This window comes from Mustela lutreola, chromosome 13 (assembly GCF_030435805.1).
Source record: "Mustela lutreola isolate mMusLut2 chromosome 13, mMusLut2.pri, whole genome shotgun sequence".
Classification (NCBI taxonomy): domain Eukaryota; kingdom Metazoa; phylum Chordata; class Mammalia; order Carnivora; family Mustelidae; genus Mustela; species Mustela lutreola.
This window is the reverse complement of record NC_081302.1, coordinates 85,224,836-85,247,519: the sequence shown is the minus strand read 5'-3', so window position 1 is coordinate 85,247,519 and position 22,684 is coordinate 85,224,836. Positions and strand designations below refer to the sequence as shown.

Sequence of the window (22,684 nt, the reverse complement as noted above, 5' to 3'; positions counted from 1 at the left end):
AAACGTCAATTTTTATTCAAAGTGAAATACAGCTTATAAAACCTAGAGATTCAAAATAGCAGTAACTTTTACATTAATAGCCATGGAGGTTGTGTAAAGAGTCAATGAGATAACTTCTACAGGATGTACAGTGTAAACAGCAGTAATTTCTGAGGTACATCTTAGGAACTTCTTGGCAATTCTGTCAAAGATCCTTCCAAGAAAGTAAGTGAGATTCTCAGAAGTGAGCTTATGGTGTTGGGGTCTTTTTTCTTCCAGGGTTTACTTTGAAGAATTGTAAACTACTAGTCTAGAAACTTTCAGTGGTTTTCCTTAAAATAATCAAAAAACCTTGAAAAGAATAATTACCTATATTATAACCAATATATGTAGAATCTAGTATTTTAAAATCTTTTATCCTTAACAAAATTGAGTCAGTACACTTAATGGTACTTCATATGAGCTCAAACACTTGCATGACACAGATTTGTCAGGTATTTTCAATATTAGGTGGCTCTTGACCATCATAAAAACTAAAGTAGGATTTTTGGTTGGACTCAACTCTCCCTAAGAGCAGAAGGTGCCAAGAAGCCAAGCATTTTCTATTCAGTAAATTTATTTTGAAGGAAGGAAGGAAAACTCATTGCCTTCCTCCACTTTTTTTCCCTGTTATTTCTCAGGCATTTCTAGGTTGAGTATTCACTCACCTTTCATGCTAAGTGTTTGACCATTCCAAATATCCTGTTTGGTTAGGATTGTCTCAGACTGGCCAAATGGTTAAAAATGCACTTTCATTCTCATGGCTTGAGAATATAATTATATTTAGATCTACTTAAGATTATTTTTTGTAATACTTCCAGAATTAGTTTCTGTCATCAGTTTTGGAAAATTATCAACCAATAGTCTTTCTTCCCTTTTTGGAACTCCAGTTACATTGCTATTAGACCTTTTCACTGGGTTCCTATATGTCTTTTATGTTCTTTCCTGAGACCTTTTCTTAATGTCTGGTTTTGGTTTGCTTATTTATTCTGAACATTTTCTAGGATCTTGACATTCAGATTCTGGTATGAAATTCTCATCTTATAATCTGTTTTCTTAAACATATTAATCCACTCCCTTTGTGTCCTAACCTGGCCTTATACTCTAGATACATTGATCTTTACCCCAACCTTAAGACTAAATAGTGTCATATTACAATGGTAGTAACTTCCAGATATTTCATTTCTAGGCTGTAGAGACCTTAAAAATGTTTGAAAAAAAGGACAGTAGAGTGAAAAGTGCAGCTGCAACCAACCTCTCATTTCTTTATTACTTGGTAAGTTTTGTTTTTTTTATACTAAGAGTTGATAATGTGATGTTTTTATGTTGCTGAATTTCTGCCTGAAGAGCATGCCTAGAGAGGCTCCAAAGAAGATTAGTGGAGAATGTTAGTAGGATAGGGTGTCTAGAGGGTCTGGTCATGACAAGTTCTGGGCCAGGGACCATGTCTATGGACATGAGCAAGAGGATCATCTCAGAAATAGAAGGGAGGGAGAAAAATTATGGTGCTAAACATCACTCAGAGAAGTATAGAATGTAGATCTGGGAGATGAACTAGAGTTTTGTTTTGTTTTGTTTAGATAGAAAGGTAGGTGGGAGAGGCAGAGAGAGAAGGAGAGAGAGAATCTTGAGCAGGCTCCCCACCCAGTTTGAAATCCATCACAGGGACTGATGTCATGACACTGAAATCATGGCCGAGCCAAAAATCAAGAGTCTGACACCTAACTGACTAAGCCACCCAGACACTCCCTATTTCAACACCATGTTAATAGTAAAGAAAATGATGTTTCAGGTTAAATGATTTATGTAAGATGTAGTGTCACCATAAGAAGCGCACTTTGAGCATCTGCTGGATCCCAGTCTTGGGGAATACTAAAAGCCTAGAAGCTCACTAAAAGGGCACTTTCTTAATTTGGAACAAAGGAAGCATGCAGGGGGCACCTGGGTGGCTCAGTGGGTTAAAGCCTCTGCCTTCAGCTCAGGTCATGATCTCAGGGTCCTGGGATGGAGCCCCACATCTGGCTCTGCTCAGCAGGGAGTCTGCTTCCCTCCCCCTCCCCCCACCGCCTGCCTCTCTGCCTACTTATAATCTCTGTCTGTCAAATAAACAAATGAAATCTTTAAAAAAAAAAAAAAAAAAAAAGCATGCAGGTAGCCTAGGAGGAAAGAGGGAAGTTTGGTTGAAAGTAGAGAATAATTGGGGCACCTGGGTGGCTCAGTGGGTTAAGCCTCTGCCTTCGGCTCAGGTCATGATCCCAGGGGCCTGGGATCGAGTCCCACATTGGGCTCTCTGCTCAGCAGGGAGCCTGCTTCTCCTCATCTCTCTCTCTGTCTGTCTCTCTGCCTATTTGTGATCTCTCTCTCTGTCAAATAAATAAATAAAATCTTTTAAAAAAAAAAGAAAGTAGAGAATAATTAATTAATATCGGTGATGAGTGCTTCAGAAATTCAGTGGAGAGAGACTTGGGTGGCTCAGTTGGTTGAGCATCTGTATTCAGCTCAGGTCATGACCCCAGGGTCCTGGGATTAAGCCATGCATCCAGCGCCTTGCTCAGCGGGGAGCCTGCTCCTCCCTCTGCCTGCCACTCCCCCAGCTCGTGCTTGCTCTCGCTTGCTCTCTGTCACATAAGTAAAATCTTTGAAAAAAAAAAAAAAAGAAAGAAAGAAAGAAAGAAAGAAATTCTGTGGAGGCAAATAACATTTTGGGAGACAAAAGGAATGAACAAAATCACAGAGGCAGGAAAGCTGGGAGGGAATGTATGCATAAGGATCACTGTATTTAGTTAAACTACATTTCTAGTCCCTCTTGGAACTTCTGATCTTTGCCCCACTGACAGTTACTGCTGTGTTGTACTACTGTTACAGTGGAAAGATGTTATTTCTTGCATGTGTTGTGATGCAAAGGAGCTCAGAACCACTGGTGAACAATGCTTCCAGTATCTTAAGTCTGGCAGGAGAGTGGTGCCAGGTGCAGGAGTAGAGGAGGCTGCAGATTAGGGGGAGAGGTGTTGAGCTTGTTTTTAAATATATTTTTTAAAATGTTTGTATCAGTGGTGATATATTTAAATAGAAATGTCCAGGAACACATGGAACTAATCTCAGATGGGAAGTTAGGGTTATATAAAATTTGATGATCATCTCTGATGAGGTTAAAGCTTTGATAATAGATGCTATGGGCTGATTGTGTCCCCTCCCCCAACCAAATTTCTATATTGAAGCCCAGGCCCCCAATGTGACTGTATTTGGAGATAAGGACTTTGAGAGATAATTAGGGTTGGATGAACTCAGGAGACGGATAAAGTTGTGAGAGTCCCCTGATGGGATTAGGACCATTACTAGAAAAGGAGGAACCAGAGCCCACTCTCTACTATGTGAGGACACAGCAGGGAAGCCATCTGCAAACCAGGATATGGTTTTGACCAAACCCACATTTGCTGGCACCTTGATCTTGGATCTCTCAGCCTCCAGAACTATGAGAAATAAATGTTGCTCTTTAAGCCAGTCTGTAATTTTTGCTATAGCAGCCTAAACTAAGACAATAGAAAGTATTTCCAGGTGTGAGAGTGTAGTGCAGAACTGAGAACTAACTTTGGGATTCACATACGTTAAAGACACAAAAATAAGACTCAGATCAAGAAGAACAGAAAAGAACTACAGTATGATGTCTGAAGTAAAGGAAGGCACCAAGAGGAAGTATATAATATTGAAATCAGAGAGGTAGCACACAAGAATGAAGGGTCAGAAAAGGCCACTTTTGCTGGTGAGATAGCAAACTCATGAGTTGGGTATGAGCTTTCATAAAGTTTACTTTATGAAAACTTTCATAAAGTTTACTTTACTTTCATAAAGTTTACTCTTTGGATCAGCACCTCAGAGAGAAGGATTGGAAGCAGCAGTGAGGGGAGAAGGAAGTTGGGCTGTGACATAGTCACCACAGGCCTTAGCCAACCCTGCTGGACCCTCTGAATTGGGATGGCTAGGGGTGGGCCTTTGTACCGGTGCATCAACCAGTCATTGGATACAGCCTGCTCACCAGGAAGGGGTTGTGACTTTGGGCAAGGTGCCTCTTTCTCTTTGGGCTAGAGTGATTCACAGAGAGGGCTGACAGCTGAGGCTGATGGCCAGCAACATTCCCAGCACTTCTGAAGAACAAGTATGGGGGTCTGAAACACAGTCTCCATTACAGCCATTACATTTGAATTTAGAAAATCACTTGTAATTTTTGTAAAAATGGCTAAATTAGTGACCAAATGGACATTATTATCATATAGTGACAGAGTGGTTAAATAAGTGATCAAAGTTTGATGAATGTTTGGGTGGAGATTAAGAAGATTTTTTTAAAAAGAAGAAAAATGGTTAGATTTAGTTAACCAAGGAGAGTCATCACAGTATCTGATCAATAATTTGTTGTGCATCATTCTGAGGAAAATAGTTGTTTTGAGGCAAAATTGTGAGTCTGGTACATAGTCATATACATGATACATAATTGGATATGTATTGTTGATATCCAGCATGTAGTTGTATCAGTTTCTATTGTTCTGAAATAAGCTGCCCCAAAACATAGTGGCTAAAAATAACCGTGTATTAGCTCATATTCTACTGAAAATGCTGGGTTCACTTGGATGGTCCTTCTGCTGGTCTGGCCTGGGGTCACTCATCCTGCTGCCATATTCTGAGGCTTGACTGAGGCTGCATGGTACCAGTGCCTCCCTCACGTCAACAGCTGAGCTGCTGACCAGCAACTCATTCCTCCTCCTCCTTCTCTGGCAGGGGAGCCCAGACTTCTTACATGGGATAGGGTCCATAGGAGGAAACCCCAGGGCATTCGGGTACTTATCAGGCTCCTATGTGCACTGAATTTGTTGTTATTCTTTTTGGGCAAAGCAAACATGGAAGAGAACCATATAAGGGCCTGAATACTGGGAGGTGTGACTCTTTTAGGACCTTTATTTTAAAAATCTGTCACTGCCTGCATTCAGTGCATCCTTTCCATATGCAAGTGATTACCCCTCCAAGGACACTCATAGTCTCAACACTCACAGCATCAGGTCTAAATAGAGATGGGGCTTTCTCAGACACAGGGCCTCTTGATCCAAAGGTCTGGGAACAGAAAAACATGCCATCTCCTCCATAGACTTAACATCCTGTGGTGCGAAAAGAACAGGGTAACTGTAATAGATACTCTTGTTCAAAAGGGGTAAGATGGAGGTACCTAGCAGACACTGGTTCTGAATGGGTCAGAAATCTAACTAAGTACATGGGGCCAGTGCCCCCTAAAGTAGGAAAAGGGAATATTCTTCAGGACCCAGCTTTGATCCTTGGGAGTGGTACGCCCAATCCTTTGGGCTCTGTTGCTTTTGGCTCTGCTTTCAGAGGGCACCTTCCTTTTACAAAAATAAATAACCAATACTTGTAGCTGATTAACTTTCTTAGCTTGCTTTGTTCCCAGAAAAATTGGGGACCCACAGGTCTTCTTTCATTTTGGACTGTGTCCCTTTAATCCAAGCTGGCAACACTTAAGCTGGTACAGTTCCCTTAAAAACTTGGCAGGTTTCTATAAATCTTATTGGGGGTGCCCCAAAAGCCACATCCACAGTTCTTTTCAAGGCAGACCCCTTTCCACTTAGGTGTACAAGGCTTTTGTGGAATAGAGCCCCAAAGATACTTGGAAGCTTTTTTCTACCTGAGAGAGAAGGTCGGCTTTGCTACTCACTACCTTAAATCCTTCTGAGAGGGTTCCAAAGGGTATTACAGCTACACCCTTGATGTGATCTCTACTCTGCAACCAGTTCTTACTCTGAGACTCTTGCTGCTAAGAGAAACTAGAGATATGAAATAATTTTATTGTCCAGTCCAAAGTAGAGATATGAAATAATTTTATTGTCCAGCCTATATTTCTTCTAAATTCAAGTTGGAAAATCTGAAGTTCTCTCTTAAGCTTCTTTCTCTTTGTGTACTTTATCATGCCCAGTTAAAGTAAGTTAATTGGCACTTTAAACCTCCTGCCTGGAGACCTCCTTGGCCACATGCACACATTTACTAAGTACACTTTCTAACTTCCAAGTCAGTGTAGATGCCAGTTTTCCCAGTTGTTCCATGACTATAAAATGCTGTCTACTCAACCTCTGATAGCAATTCCTTACTGCCTCTCCAGCCTCCAATAATGTGGTTCTAATGCTTCTCTAAATTTTGCCTATTGCCTAGTCCAAAAGATAAGTTTATATGTTTTAGTTTTTATGACAACAGCACCCCACTTTTAGGTATCATTTTTTTTTTAAGATTTTATTTTTATTTATTTGACAGAGAGAGATCACAAGTAGGCAGAGAGGCAGGCAGAGAGAGAGAGAGGAGGAAGCAGGCTCCCCACTGAGCAGAGAGCCCGATGCGGGACTCGATCCCAGGACCCTGAGATCATGACCTGAGCCGAAGGCAGCGGCTTAACCCACTGAGCCACCCAGGCGCCCCTAGGTATCATTTTTTATATCAAATACATGAATGTTCATAACAGCATTATTCATAGCAAACAAAAGTGGGTGGGCACAACCCAAGGTGTCCATCAACAATGAATGCATAGACAAAATGCGGCCTATCCATACAATGAGATGTTATTGAGCTGTATACAGGGATGAAGCATTGATGCATAATACAACATGGATGAACCTTGAAAACATTATGCTAAGTGAAGGAAGCCAGACATAAAAAGCCACCTATTATATGATTATATTTATTATGAAATGTCCAGAATAGGCAAATCCATGGAGATGGAAAGTAGGTAATTGGCTGCCAGGGGCCAGCGTGGGAAGGGGAATGGGGAATGATTGCTAATGGGTACAGGATATCTTGGGGGGGGGGGTGTGAAAATATTCTGAAAATATTGGTGATAGTGGTGTAACTTTTTGCGAATGTATTAAAAACCACAGAAGTGTACATTTTTAGAAATGTGAATTGTATCTCAGTTTTTTAAAAGCTCACTAAGGGAAGCAGTCACTGTGGGTGTTTAGGGAGAAGGGATCTGGGAACCAGAAATTGCACAATGATGGAGGAGCTATGGAGGTGAAGGTGCAGAAGGAGAGTCAGAGGATCTGAACAGGGATCACCAATCAGTGAGTTAGTGGCCAAGCATGTCCAGCAGCCACCCAAAGGGGGCCTTCATGGAAAGCCCTATGGAAAGCAATTGCCTCTGCACTATTGCCTCCTCTTTGGGTCCAGAGCCAAGCCCCGTCAGGTATCTGGGTCACTGTGGTCAGCTGGAACAGCTCAGTTGGGAAGAAGAGCCGGATGTGGAATCAAATGAGGAATGAGGACAGGCTGGAACCCGTAGGCATTTCTGCAACAATCCTGCCACTGATGACCGGAAAAAGACCTTCAGAGAATAAAAGCTGCTGCTTCATGGCTGCATTCCATGTGTCCTATGTGTTTCTTAAAGCCAACTCTAGAAAAGAACCATGGGGGAAGGGGATACTAGGATTCTAGGAAGTCTGGTTCCTACCATAAGCAAGCGGACACAGCACAAATGCTGTACTATTAAGAATTGAAAGGTCCATGCAGTTTAAGTGAATGAAGGCAAGGTCATGATGGAACACTTGGCAGAGGAGGTGGAGAGAAGACAATTTATTGCTAGAAATGCAAATCCTAGTAGGTGACGCAATCAATTTGAGGTGCAGAAAGGAGAATGATGACTTTTTACCTATTTCAGTGGTGTAGGTTTGGGAAACATAGTATTGCAGTTGCGATTTGAAATTTAGGCATTCAGACTGGAGCCACTGGAGCCACTCACATGTAATTAGTGTTGTTATTCAAACCACGAGTCTCTGAAGAATTCAGTCCTAAGAAACTTGGGTAGTTGAAGGAGCTTACTGATTAAAAATCTTTTGTAGAATAAGCCTATCAAGACCAAGATATGTAAAATATTTATCATATTTATAATCTCAGAAAATCTGTTTATCGTGTCTGTAATCCAGAACAGAGAGAAAATATATTTGATAAACTCCAAATATTTTGCGTATGTTTTGTACTTTATTTAGGAAAATGAATTTTCACAAGCCAGCAGCTATGCAGATTTAGCTGTGAACTCTGATAGATATAATCCCTCAGCTCTCACTAATAAAGGGAATACAGTTTTTGCAAATGGTGATTATGAGAAGGCAGCTGAATTCTATAAAGAGGCTCTAAGAAATGATTCTTCTTGTACTGAAGCACTTTACAATATTGGTAAGTTAAACAAGCAAAATTTCTTTCTTTGGTTTTCTCCTTTATAATTTTTTTTCTCTCTTTTCTTTTCTTTTTTTTTTTCTCTCTCTCTTTTTTTTGGCTTAAAGAACTCCAGTTCATTAGAGGGAAAATTTGACTTCCTTGTAACAAAAAATTGAAAAGGATATTCTTGGATTATAGATTATTTTTAATGAAACTAATAATTCCAAAAATTATGCACATGTAAAATTTGGATAGACATTGTCTCTTATCCTCTAAAAAGACTTTTCCAATTTATGTACCACCATAGTGTATGAGACTGATTTCCCAAATTCATGTTAATACTGGATATTTAACTTTTGCCAAACTGATAGGTGGGAAAAAACCATTTTCTCCCTTTCAATTATGATCAGTTTCAAACATAAAGAAATTTTACAGAAAAATAAATACTCATGTCCCTACCACTATAATTAATGCATTTTAACATTTTGTCATATTCACATCACGTATTGTTTTTAAACAAAATATTATAAGACCTAGAGGCGTACCATCATCTTATTCCCTTCCCTGCTTGTCAGAGGTCACCTGACATGGGTATCATTTCTTTCTGTTCATGAGTTTGTAGTGGGGCAAACACAATGATGCAATACTGTGTCTTATCTCTTGGGATATTAATGAAGTTTCTTTTGAAGTGTTCTCCCTGCATAGGTATGTTTTTGCTTTTTTTGGTTTGCTTGTTTGTTTTATCCACTATATTTCATGTCACGAACTCTCCTCAGCTGTCTGATGATCTTGGCCGGTCTTCTTGCATTTAGGAGTTTGCAGCTAAAGCTGAGTGGGATCTCTGAGGCCACAAGCGAAATTGATGTACTGGCACCCTGCCACAGGGCCATCTGTCTGATCTGTGTAGTTGGGGAGCTGCCTGTTGGCCAATTGGATTCTTCCTCCCCCAGAAGAGTCTTTAATCTCCTGCCAGAGGGAACAAGAAGACCTGGCTGGGTTGGAGAGGAGGCAGGGAGGAACTGGCCATTTTAGACAGAGTCAAGGAGAGTTTAAAGTCATATTATTAAGGAAGGGAGGGTGTGACGTGGGTAAGTGGGAAAAGAGCATTACTGGCCAAGGAAAGTGAATAGTAAAAGCCTTAATGCAGGAGATTTCTTGCCTAGGTATATATTATTCTCTTTATAAGTTTTTCCTTCACTTTTTAACTTTGTAATTTCTTTTGTCAAACAATTTTTCTAGTCAAATTTTGCTTTTTGAAAATGTGTGGCTTCATTTGTTTGTTGCTCTTCCCCAAGATGATAAAATCATTTTCCTGTATTTTCTTTTCATATTTCTACATCCTTGTTTTTCTGTTTAGTTTTAAAATAAGTTTTGAATGTGTTCAAAATAGGAACCTACATTTTTTTGTTTCATGTGTAGTCAGTTGTCCTGGCACCTTTTGTTACTAGTCCCTTAGTTCCCACAGATTTTAAATTCTGTAACTGAGTCAGTTTCTAAATTCTGTATTCTGCTGATGTCTCTCTCTATTCCTGGTCCCCCTTAAACACTTTATAATCATTAAAGCATTATAGTGTGTTTTGGTTTCTGACAAATGTTAGTGGAACTCTCCTTCCCCACCTTGTTCTTTTTTAAGAAAAATCTATTCATCTTTATTTTCTCTTCTGGATGAATATTACATATATATGGATTTATTTTGTGACTTTGAGAAAATGTCTACCAATAATGCTTATAGCTTTTGTCTCTCTTCTTTCTAAGGCCTTACCTATAAGAAGCTAAATCGGCTTGATGAGGCTTTGGATTGTTTCCTGAAACTTCACGCAATCCTGAGAAACAGTGCCCAAGTTCTTTACCAGATAGCAAATGTGTATCTTATATGAAAAACTTAAGAACAGTTGTTAATTCATTTGGGGACTGAGTACCAATCATTAAATAACCTTATCCAATTAAATAATTGATGAGGATAATATTTTAAAACCTATCAGATTAATATGTGATAAAAATATTTGAGTGGTCCTGTTTTGTTTTCTTTTTTTTTTTTTTTTAATTTCCAATTAGTTAACACTAGTGTTAATAACACAAGTGTTAAATTAGTTCCAGGTATGGCTTAGTGAGTTAATGATTCTGTACATTACTCAGTGCTCATGATGAGAAGTGCCCTCTTTAATTTCCATCACCTATTTCATCCACTCCCCCTACCCACCTGCCCTCTGGTAGCCATCTGTTTGTTTTCTATAATTATGAGTCTGTTTTTTGGGTGATCCTATTTTAAAAGATCACTTGCTATAAAAGGAATTACTTACAGGTTAAAACTACTATTTCTTAATTTTTGGAAATAATAATTGAAATCATTGAGTATAACATGTTTAATACATATAAACTATTCATTGGCTGTAGATGAGATACTTTAGAATGCATTAACTCTGAGTCTTATAGGGTATTTTTGAAGAAGGAACATACTATTTAAAAGGAAAATATTGTTAGTTACTTATTAGTACTATTGATTGAATTTCGATTGAATTTGGTTATCTTAATTATTTTAGCTGATGTATACATTTAATGACTATAACTCTTCAAAGGCTTTTACCCTACAAAATTAGCCAGTAGTTTATTTGAATTCAGTCATTCATTCCCTTCATTCAATAGCCACTTATTGACTGTGTGCTGTATGTGCCAGTATTATGTTTAGAACTCTGGGGAATGTAAAGAGAAAACATTCCTCCCATATCAATTTCTCCTACAACTCCTGGCCTTCTTTAGTTTGGGGTTTTTTTTCCCCCTTGCCTTTGGTTGAAAAAGCAGAAATTTGTTAATATTTTTAGTGCTTTCGACAGTACTTGAAAAACATTTTAATTTCTCTATTTTAAAAATAATAAGCCTTCACAACAATATTTGGAAAGGGTAAAATATTTTTTTTAAGATTTTATTTATTTGAGAGAGAGAGTACATGCATGAATGGGGGGAAGAGCATAGGGAGAGGGAGTGAGAAACTCAAGCAGACTCCACGCTCAGCACAGAATGCATCATAAGAGTCAGTGTCCCCACCCAGAGATCATGACCTGAGCCGAAACCAAGAGTCGATTACTTAATTGACCATGCAATCTGGGTGTTCCAGGAAAGGTTAAAATCTCTCTTTTTAAAAAAAAGATTCTATTTATTTATCTTCAGAGAGGGGTTTGGGCAAAGGGAGAGAGAGAGAAGCATACTCTCTGTTGAGTGAGAAGCTCGACATGGGGCTTGATCCTGCGACCCTAAGATCATGACCTGAGCCAAAATCAAGAGGTAGTTGCCTGACTGAGCTACCCAGGTACCCCAAGTTTAAAATCTTAAATAGGTGTTTAAGATAGTATTATCTTGATATAAATTTTATGGAAATATATTAGAAAAAGGAAAAAGTATGTTATAAGGTATACCATTAATAATTTTTAATACTATCTGCTCTACTTTTGTTAAAGTACATAAAACATTTTTTAATGAAAAAATTATTTTTAGAGCAGTTGGTTTCATGTTTATTCCTTTTAGCTTTTTTGTTTTGTCCATATGATCTCTCTGAAACTGCCACTATCATGATCTTTTACTGCCCAGTTAAGGATCAGTTTGGATTCAGTTAAGCAATTGATATGTGTAAGGCTGTTTGAATACATTTTCCTGGTTTTATGTTTCTCTTATGATACCACATTTGTTATCATTAAAAACAAGGTATTTGGGGCACCTAGGTAGCTGAGTTGGTTAAGCGTCTACCGTTGGCTTATGTCATGATCTCAGGGTCCTGGGATTGAGCACCATGTTAGGTTCCCAGCTCAATGGGAAGTCTGCTTCTTCCTCTCCCTCTGTCTCTTCCCCTGCTCGTTCTCTCTCTCTGTCTCTCTTTCCCTCTCAAATAAATAAAATCTTTAAAAAAAAAAAAAAAACAGAAGATTCTTCTTTTTAAGTAAAATTTTGGGTTGGAACATTTTCATTTCACTAAAACAGTTAATATAAAAATAGTCAATATGTATTGGTGGGAATAAATTATTTCAGTGTATGCAGAGGATTTACTAGGCACAAAAACTCAAAAAAAAGAAATTCCTATTTGGGGTTTATAATATAATTAGGGAAAACTCACAGGGAAACTCTTCCCTTGATAGATGCAGACATACTAAGAGAGGTAGAATAATTTGAACACAACTTGCAGGCATTTTTATTAAGGACAAATTTTGGATAGTGCTTTGGATAAAAGAGTAAACTGTTAATTCTGCTAGAGATTTGGGAGTTGATTTTAGTTGATAGTAATGAAGCAAAAGGAAAAACAAAAAGGTATATATGAACATGAGTGTACAGTGCTCCATTTTTCATCCCCATCCTTAAAGAAATTCAGAGTTACCAGTATGAAATAGCACATTACTATAGGCTAAGATATATGTTTATTGTAATGTTGTTTTTAGGTTTCCTTATTGATCAATGAATTTAGAAAAATTGTATTATCCTTAACTAAAATTTTCCAAGATATGAATTAATGGAAGATCCCAATCAAGCTATTGAATGGTTAATGCAGCTCATCAGTGTTGTTCCAACCGACTCTAGAGCTTTGTCTAAACTAGGAGAATTATATGATAGTGAAGGGGATAAATCCCAAGCATTTCAATATTACTATGAGGTGGGTATAATCTTACTTTCCTTCTACTTCTTAACTTTTTACAAATTGTTATAAAACAGTCAGCAGTCCTTTTCATCTTTAAAATTTAGAAGTGCTTGCCAGTTTAAAAGGAAGAGTGATTTAAAATAAAATAAAGCACTTGTGGAATATAAAGCTAGCTCTTTATTAATTTAATAAGAAAATTAAAGGTAAAAATTGTTCCATTGAAGCATTATTTTCATCTCTTTTTTAATTCTATTACTTATTTGACTCAGATCATCTGTCAGTACATCAAAAAGCTATTGATAGGTAATTTAAAAATATATCAAACAAATGTTAAGTTTTCTAAATCTTGTAGTTTCAAAACTTAGAAAGTACTTATGACAGCTCATACTTTTTTACTAAGAAACTTCACATTGGATAAATTAATCCATTTAGTAGGTAAAATGTTGAGATGTAAATTATACGTTGTCACTGATGTTATATTCTCACATTCCATATTTTTTTCCAGTCATACAGGTATTTCCCCTCTAACATTGAAGTCATTGAGTGGCTTGGAGCCTATTACATTGACACCCAGTTTTGTGAAAAAGCCATTCAATACTTTGAAAGAGCTTCTCTTATACAGTAAGTAACTATACTGATTTCATGTTTACTAAAATGCCTTGTATTGGGATGTGATTTTATCCCTAAAATTAGAATCTGATAAACATATTACAAATATTATATAAGCAAATATTAATGAACATATTATTTCCATTTTGTTGAATGATATTCCATTTTACTTGGTCTTTATTATGATAAGTATATTATTCCTTTATGTAAAAATTTTAAAAAATACTTCCTTAAGGTCCTTTTCATTATGTATTTTTGTATTCATACTCAGCAAGTAAGTATTATTTCATTATCAATTAAAAAATGATTGACTTGGTCCTAAGACAAGGTTTCATTTCTGAAAGAGTCCTAATAGAAGTAAGTTGTGCTGGTTTCAACGTGTAATCAATTTACATTGTATACTAAAAATTTAAAAGCTGTCTTTAAGTTCATATCCCAATGTTTTGTACATACCTGATTCAAAAATAATTGAAAAGTCAGGCCAGGGGTTTATCCATTTTATTAATTCTTTCAAAGAACCAGCTCCTACTTTCGTTGATTTGTTCTATTGTTTTTTTTGGTTTCTATTTCATTGATTTCTGCTCTGATCTTTATGATTTCTCTTCTCCTGCTGGGCTTAGGGTTTCTTTCTTGTTCTTTCTCCAGCTCCTTTAGGTGTAGGGTTAGGTTGTGTACCTGAGACCTTTCTTGTTTCTTGAGAAAGGCTTGTACCACTATATATTTTCCTCTCAGGACTGCCTTTGTTGTGTCCCACAGATTTTGAACCGTTGTATTTTCATTACCATTTGTTTCCATGATTTTTTTCAATTCTTCTTTAATTTCCCGGTTGACCCAGTCATTCTTTAGAAGGATGCTGTTTAGTCTCCATGTATTTGGGTTCTTTTCAAACTTCCTTTTGTGGTTGAGTTCTAGCTTTAGAGCATTGTGGTCTGAAAATATGCAGGGAATGATCCCAATCTTTTGATACCGGTTGAGTCCTGATTTAGGACCGAGGATGTGATCTATTCTGGAGAATGTTCCATGTGCACTAGAGAAGAATGTGTATTCTGTTGCTTTGGGATGAAATGTTCTGAATATATCTGTGATGTCCATCTGGTCCAGTGTGTCGTTTAAGGCCTTTATTTCCTTGCTGATCTTTTGCTCGGATGATCTGTCCATTTCAGTGAGGGGAGTGTTAAAGTCCCCTACTATTATTGTATTATTGTTGATGTGTTTCTTTGATTTTGTTATTAATTGGTTTATATAGTTGGCTGCTCCCACGTTGGGGGCATAGATATTTAAAATTGTTAAATCTTCTTGTTGGACAGACCCTTTGATTATGATATAGTGTCCTTCCTCATCTCTTATTATAGTTTTTGGCTTAAAATCTAATTGATCTGATATAAGGATTGCCACTCCTGCTTTCTTTTGATGTCCATTAGCATGGTAAATTCTTTACCACCCCCTCACTTTAAATCTGGAGGTGTCTTCGGGCTTAAAATGAGTTCAGACTTATCAAAAAGAAAAGAGAAAGGACCCAAATAAATAAAATCATGAATGAAAGAGGAGAGATCACAACTAACACCAAAGACATACAAACTATTATAAGAACATACTATGAGCAACTCTACGGCAATAAATTTGACAATCTGGAAGAAATGGATGCATTCCTAGAAACATATAAACTACCACAACTGAACCAGGAAGAAATAGAAAGCCTGAACAGACCCATAACCAGTAAGGAGATTGAAACAGTCATTAAAAATCTCCAAACAAACAAAAGCCCAGGGCCAGACGGCTTCCCGGGGGAATTCTACCAAACATTTAAAGAAGAACTAATTCCCATTCTCCTGAAACTGTTCCAAAAAACAGAAATGGAAGGAAAACTTCCAAACTCATTTTATGAGGCCAGCATCACCTTGATCCCAAAACCAGACAAGGATCCCATCAAAAAAGAGAGCTATAGACCAATATCCTTGATGAACACAGATGCGAAAATACTCAACAAAATACTAGCCAATAGGATTCAACAGTACATTAAAAAGATTATTCACCACGACCAAGTGGGATTTATTCCAGGGCTGCAAGGTTGGTTCAACATCCGCAAATCAGTCAATGTGATACAACACATCAATAAAAGAAAGAACAAGAACCATATGATACTCTCAATAGATGCTGAAAAGGATTTGACAAAGTACAGCATCCCTTCCTGATCAAAACTCTTCAAAGTGTAGGGATAGAGGGCACATACCTCAATATCATCAAAGCCATCTATGAAAAACCCACCGCAAATATCATTCTCAATGGAGAAAAACTGAAAGCTTTTCCACTAAGGTCAGGAACGCGGCAGGGATGTCCATTATCACCACTGCTATTCAACATCGTACTAGAGGTCCTAGCCTCAGCAATCAGACAACAAAAGGAAATTAAAGGCATCCAAATCGGCAAAGAAGAAGTCAAATTATCACTCTTCGCAGATGATATGATACTATATGTGGAAAACCCAAAAGACTCCACTCCAAAACTGCTAGAACTTATACAGGAATTCAGTAAAGTGTCAGGATATAAAATCAATGCACAGAAATCAGTTGCATTTCTCTACACCAACAGCAAGACAGAAGAAAGAGAAATTAAGGAGTCAATCCCATTTACAATTGCACCCAAAACCATAAGATACCTAGGAATAAACCTAACCAAAGAGACACAGAATCTATACTCAGAAAACTATAAAGTACTCATGAAAGAAATTGAGGAAGACACAAAGAAATGGAAAAATGTTCCATGCTCATGGATTGGAAGAATAAATATTGTGAAAATGTCTATGCTACCTAAAGCAATCTACACATTTAATGCAATACCTATCAAAGTACCATCCATCTTTTTCAAAGAAATGGAACAAATAATTCTAAAATTTATATGGAACCAGAAAAGACCTCGAATAGCCAAAGGAATATTGAAAAAGAAAGCCAACGTTGGTGGCATCACAATTCCGGACTTCAAGCTCTATTACAAAGCTGTCATCATCAAGACAGCATGGTACTGGCACAAAAACAGACACATAGGTCAATGGAACAGAATAGAGAGCCCAGAAATAGACCCTCAACTCTATTGTCAACTACTCTTTGACAAAGCAGGAAAGAATGTCCAATGGAAAAAAGACAGCCTCTTCAATAAATGGTGCTGGGAAAATTGGACAGCCACATGCAGAAAAATGAAATTGGACCATTTCCTTACACCACACACAAAAATAGACTCAAAATGGATGAAGGACCTCGATGTGCGAAAGGAATCCATCAAAATCCTTGAGGAGAACACAGGCAGCAACCTCTTCGACCTCAGCCGCAGCAACATCTTCCTAGGAACAACGCCAAAGGCAAGGGAAGCAAGGGCAAAAATGAACTATTGGGATTTCATCAAGATCAAAAGCTTTTGCACAGCAAAGGAAACAGTTCACAAAATCAAAAGACAACTGACAGAATGGGAGAAGATATTTGCAAACGACATATCAGATAAAGGACTAGTGTCCAGAATCTATAAAGAACTTAGCAAACTCAACACCCAAAGAACAAATAATCCAATCAAGAAATGGGCAGAGGACATGATCAGACATTTCTGCAAAGAAGACATCCAGATGGCCAACGGACACATGAAAAAGTGCTCCATATCACTCGGCATCAGGGAAATACAAATCAAAACCACAATGAGATATCACCTCACACCAGTCAGAATGGCTAAAATCAACAAGTCAGGAAATGACAGATGCTGGCGAGGATGCAGAGAAAGGGGAACCCTCCTACACTGTTGGTGGGAATGCAAGCTGGTGCAACCTCTCTGGAAAACAGCATGGAGGTTCCTCAAAATGTTGAAAATAGAACTGCCCTATGACCCAGCAATTGCACTATTGGGCATTTACCCTAAAGATACAAACATAGTGATCCAAAGGGGCACGTGTACTCGAATGTTTATAGCAGCAATGTCCACAATAGCCAAACTATGGAAAGAACCTAGATGTCCATCAACAGATGAATGGATCAAGAAGATGTGGTATATATATACAATGGAATACTATGCAGCCATCAAAAGAAATGAAATCTTGCCATTTGCGACAACATGGATGGAACTAGAGCGTATCATGCTTAGCGAAATAAGTCAAGCGGAGAAAGACAACTATCATATGATCTCCCTGATATGAGGAAGTGGTGATGCAACATGGGGGCTTAAGTGGGTAGGAGAAGATCAATGAAACAAGATAGGATTGGGAGGGAGACAAGCCATAAGTGACTCTTAATCTCACAAAACAAACTGAGGGTTGCTGGGGGGAGGGGGTTTGGGAGAAGGGGGTGGGATTATGGACATTGGGGAGGGTATGTGTTTTGGTGAGTGCTGTGAAGTGTGTAAACCTGGTGATTCACAGACCTGTACCCCTGGGGATAAAAATATATGTTTATAAAAAATAAAAAAATTTAAAAAAAATAAAAATAAAAAATAAAAACAAAACAAAAATAATTGAAAAATTCTGGTCTGTTTTGTTTTTGGCCAAATTGAATTTTAGCATTAAATGTAACTTTGAATCATTTGAATGATAAAGAAATGGTTAATAATTTGATCGCTATCTGTGTGGGGTTTGTGTTAGGCAATTTTTGGGTTTTTTAAATTAATTTTTTAAATTTAATTTAGTTAATTAACATATAATGTATTACTGGTTTCAGAGGTAGAGTTCACTGATTCGTCAGTCTTATATAACACCCAGTTCTCATTAATCACAAGCCCTCCTTAATGTCCATCACCCTCATGTTACCCCATGCCCTCACCTCCTCCCCTCAAGCAGCCCTCAGTTTGTTTCCTATGATTAAAAGTCTGTTATGGTTTGTCTCCCTCTCTGACTTCATATTGTTTTATTTTTTCCTCTCTTCTGCTATGGTCCCCTGTTTTGCTTCTTAAATTCCTCATACCAATGAGATCATATGATAATTGTTTTTCTCTAATTGGCTTATTTCACTTAGCATGATACATTGTAGTTCTATCCATGTCGCTGTAAATGGCATGATCTCATTTTTTTGATGACTATTATTCATATATATATATATATATATATATATATATATATATATGCGCCACACCTCCTTTATCCATTCATCTGTCAATGGACACCTACGCTCTTTTCATAGTTTGGCTGTTGTGGACATTGCTGCTATGAACATTGCAGTGCAGGTGCCCCTTTGGATCACTACATTTGTATCTTTGGGGTAAATACCAGTAGTGCAATTGATAGATCATAGGGTAGCTCTCTTTACAACTTTTTGAGGAACCTTCAGACTGTTTTCCAGAATGGTTGCACCAGCATTCCCACCAACAGTGTAAGAGGGCTCCCCTTTCTCCACATCCTTCCCAATATTTGCTGTTCCCTGTCTTGTTAATTTTAGCCATTCTTACTGGTGTGAGGTGGGATCTCATTGTGGTTTTAATTTGTATTTTCCTGATCCAGGTGATGTTGAGCATTTTTCATGTGTCTGTTAGTCATTTGAATGTCTTTTTTGAAGAAATGTCTGTTCATGTCTTCTGCCCATTTCTTGGCTGGGTTCTTGTTTTTTGGGTGTTGAGTTTGATAAGTTCTTTATAGATTATGGATACCAGCCCTCTATCTGATACGCCATTTGCAGATATCTTCTCCCATTCCACAGGTTGCCTTTTAGTTTTGTTGACTGTTTTCTTTGCTGTGCAAAAGCTTTTTATCCTGATGAAGTCCCAATAGTTCATTTGTTTTTTGTTTCTTTGACCTTTGGAGACGTGTCTAGCAAGAAATTGCTACAGCCCAGGTCAGAGAGTTTCTGCCTGTGTTCTCCTCTAGGAATTTCCTATCTCACATTTAGGTCTTTTTCCATTTTGAGTCTATTTTTGTCTGTGGTGTAAGGAAATGGTCCGGTTTCATTCTTCTGCATGTGGCTGTCCAATTTTCCCAACACCATTTGTTGAAGAGACTGTCTTTTCCATTGGACATTCTTTCCTGCTTTGTCAAAGATTAGTTTCCTGCTTTATCAAAGATAGAGTTGAGGGTCTGTTTCTGGGCTCTCTATTCTGTTCCATTGATCTATGTGTCTGTTTTTAGGCCAGTACCATATTTTCTTGATGACTACAGCTTTGTAATAGAGCTTGAAGTCTGGCATTGTGATACCACCAGCTTTGGTTTTCTTTTTCCACATTCCTCTGGCTATTTGAGTCTTTTCTGGTTCCGTACAAATTTTAGGATTATTTGTTCCAACTCTGTGAAAAAAAGTTGATGGTATTTTGATAGGGATTGCACTGAATATGTAGATTGCTCTAGGTATCATAAACATTTTAACAATATTTGTTCTCCCATTCATGAACATGGAACATTTTTACATTTCTTTGTGTTTCCTCAATTTCTTTCATGAGTGTTCTATAGTTTTCTGAGTACAGATCCTTTGCCTCCTTGGTTAGGTTTATTCTTACATATCTTTTAGTTTGGGGGGCAATTGTAAATGGGATTGACTCCTTAAATTTTCTTTCTTCTCTCTCATTGTTAGTGTATAGAAATGCATCAGATTCCTGTGCATTGATTTTTATATCCTGCCACTTTGCTGAATTCCTGTATGAGTTCTAGAAGTTTTGGGGTGGAGTCTTTGGGTCTTTCACATAGAGTATCATGTCATCTGCAAAGAGTGAGAGTTTGACTTCTTCTTTGTTGATTCAGATGCCTTTTATTTCTTTTAATTGTCTGGTTGCTGAGGCTAGGACTTCTGATACTGTGTTGAACAGCAGTGGTGATAGTGAACATCCCTGCCATGTTCCTGACCTTAGGGGAAAAGTTCTCAGTTTTTCCCCATTGAGAATGAGCTGTGGGCTCTTCATATATGATATGATTTTGATATTGAGGTATGTTCCCTCTTTCCCTACATTGTGTAGAGTTTTAATCAAGAAAGAATGCTATATTTTGTCAAATGCTTTTTCTGCATAAACTGAGAAGATCGTATGGTTCTTGTCCTTTCTTTTATTTATGTAATGTATCACTTGATTGATTTGTGGCTATTGAACCACCCTTGCAGCCCAGGAATAAATCCCACTTGGTGATGGCAAATAATCCTTTTAATGTACTGTTGGATCTTATTGGCTAGTATTTTGGTAAGAATCTTTGCATCCATGTTCATCAGGGATATTGGTCTGTAATTCTTTTTGGTGGGGTCTTTTTTTGGTTTTGGATCAGGATAATGCTGGCCTCATAGAACAAGTTTGGAAGTTTTCTTCCATTTCTGTTTTTTGAAACAGCTTCAGAAGAATAGGTATTAATTCCTCTTTAAATGTTTGGAAGAAATCCCCTGGGAAGCCATCCAGCCCCGGACTCTTGTTTATTGGGATATTTTTGATGACTGCTTCAATTTCCTTACTGGTTATGGGTTTGTTCAGGTTTTCCGTTTCTTCCTGGTTCAGTTTTGGTAGTTCATATGTCTCTAAGAGTGCATCCCTTTCTTCTTGATTATCTAATTTGCTGGCATATAGTTGTTCATAAGTTCTTATAATTGTTTGTGTTTCTTTGGTTTGGTTTTGATCTCTCGTTCATTCATTATTTTATTAATTTGGGTCTTTTTTCTTTTTGATCTCTCGTTCATTCATTATTTTATTAATTTGGGTCTTTTCTCTTTTCTTTCCATTGAAAGATGTGAATTTAGTGCCACTGTATTACCTGTAACTTGACTGTTACTACATGTATTTGCTTTATAGGCTCTGTTCCTTTCTGGTCTGTGTTACCTTTGGGCTCTCACTTTGATTAAAGGATCCTTTTAAACATTTCTTATAGGACTGGTTTGGTGATAACACATTCTTTTAGTTTCTCTTTGTCCTGGAAGCTTTTTCTCTTGCCTATTTTGAATGAAAAATAAGGCTGCATATTTTTCTCACTTAGCATCCCAAATATATCATGCCAGTTCTTTCTGGCCTGCTAGATATCTGTGGATAGATCTTCTGCCAGTCTAATGTTTTTACCCTTGTGGGTTATGGGCCTCTTGTCCCAAGCTGCTTTCAGAATTTCTCTTTGTCTCTAAGATTTGGAAGTTTCACTATTCTGTATCATGGTGTTGGCCTATTTTTACTGATTTTTGAGGGGGGTTCTCTGTGCATCCTGAACTTGGATACCTGTTTCCTTTCCCAGATTAGGAAAATTGTCTGCTATAATTTGTTCCAATATACCTTCTGCACCCCTCTCTTTTTCCTCTTCTGGGATCCCGATTATTCTAATATTGTTTCACTTTATGGTATCACTTATCTCTCAAATTCTCCCCTGGTGATCCAGTAGTTGTTTATCTCTCTTTTACTCATCTTTATTCTCCATCATTTTGTCTTCTATATCCTTAATTCTCTCTTCTTCCTCATTTATCCTAGCATCTAGAACCTCCATTTTTATGCATCTCATTAATAGACTTTTTGATTTAGACTTGGTTAGATTTTAGTTCTTTCATTTCTCCAGAAAGGCATTCTCTTGTATCTTATATGCTTTTGTCAAATCCAGCTGGTATCTTTATAATCATTATTCTGAACTGTAGTTCCAACATCTTACTTGTGTCCATACTGATTAGGTCCCTAGCAGTACTGCCCTTGTTTTCCTTTTTGAGGTGAGTTTTTCTGTCTTGTCATTCTTTCCAGAGACAAATAGATGAACAAGTGAACAAAATACTAAAATGGCAACAACGACCCCACAGAAATGTACACTAAATGAATCAAAAGAAACCTGAAACTGAAAAACATCTTGAAGATTCAAAACAATTTAAAAAGATAGAAAAAAGGGTATAATCAGGCAGGTGAACAGAACAAAACAATACCCTGGATCCTGTATGTATTTTGGTCTGTTAGAAATCTAGATCACAAAATTTTAAAGAAAGAAGTTATATGTGGACAAAAGTAAAATTAAATACAATGAAAGGATAGAATGTAACTGTAAAAAATGAAAATTAAAAGACAAGAAAAAACAAAAGAGAAAAAACAACAACAAAAAGGTGAACAGATAAGAGCTATGTATTTTGGTCAGTTTGTTAATAGAAACAACATCTCAAAATTGTAAGGAAAGAAAAACATATATATACAAAGATAAAATTAAATACCTTGAAAGGATAGAATATAACTGTAAATATGAAAATTAAAAAAGACTTTACAGAGCCAGAAAAAAAAAAGGAAGAAGAAAAAAAATGAAAGAATATGATTAGACAGATGAATAGAACAGAACCATACATTAGATTTTGGGTGTATTTTAGTCTGTTA

General features: G+C 37.3%; 1 protein-coding gene across 4 annotated transcripts in view; it reads left to right on the top strand.

Moving 5' to 3' along the window:
- The window catches only part of IFT88 (intraflagellar transport 88), a 154,540-nt gene that overhangs the window by 77,072 nt on the left and 54,784 nt on the right, over positions 1-22,684 (top strand). For all 4 annotated transcript variants that reach the window (XM_059144860.1, XM_059144859.1, XM_059144857.1 and 1 more), the window contains 5 exons: positions 1,208-1,294; positions 8,043-8,229; positions 9,967-10,075; positions 12,694-12,844; positions 13,335-13,450. In XM_059144860.1, coding sequence (XP_059000843.1) covers positions 1,208-1,294; positions 8,043-8,229; positions 9,967-10,075; positions 12,694-12,844; positions 13,335-13,450 — 650 coding nt within the window. The remainder of the gene's footprint in view (positions 1-1,207; positions 1,295-8,042; positions 8,230-9,966; positions 10,076-12,693; positions 12,845-13,334; positions 13,451-22,684) is intronic.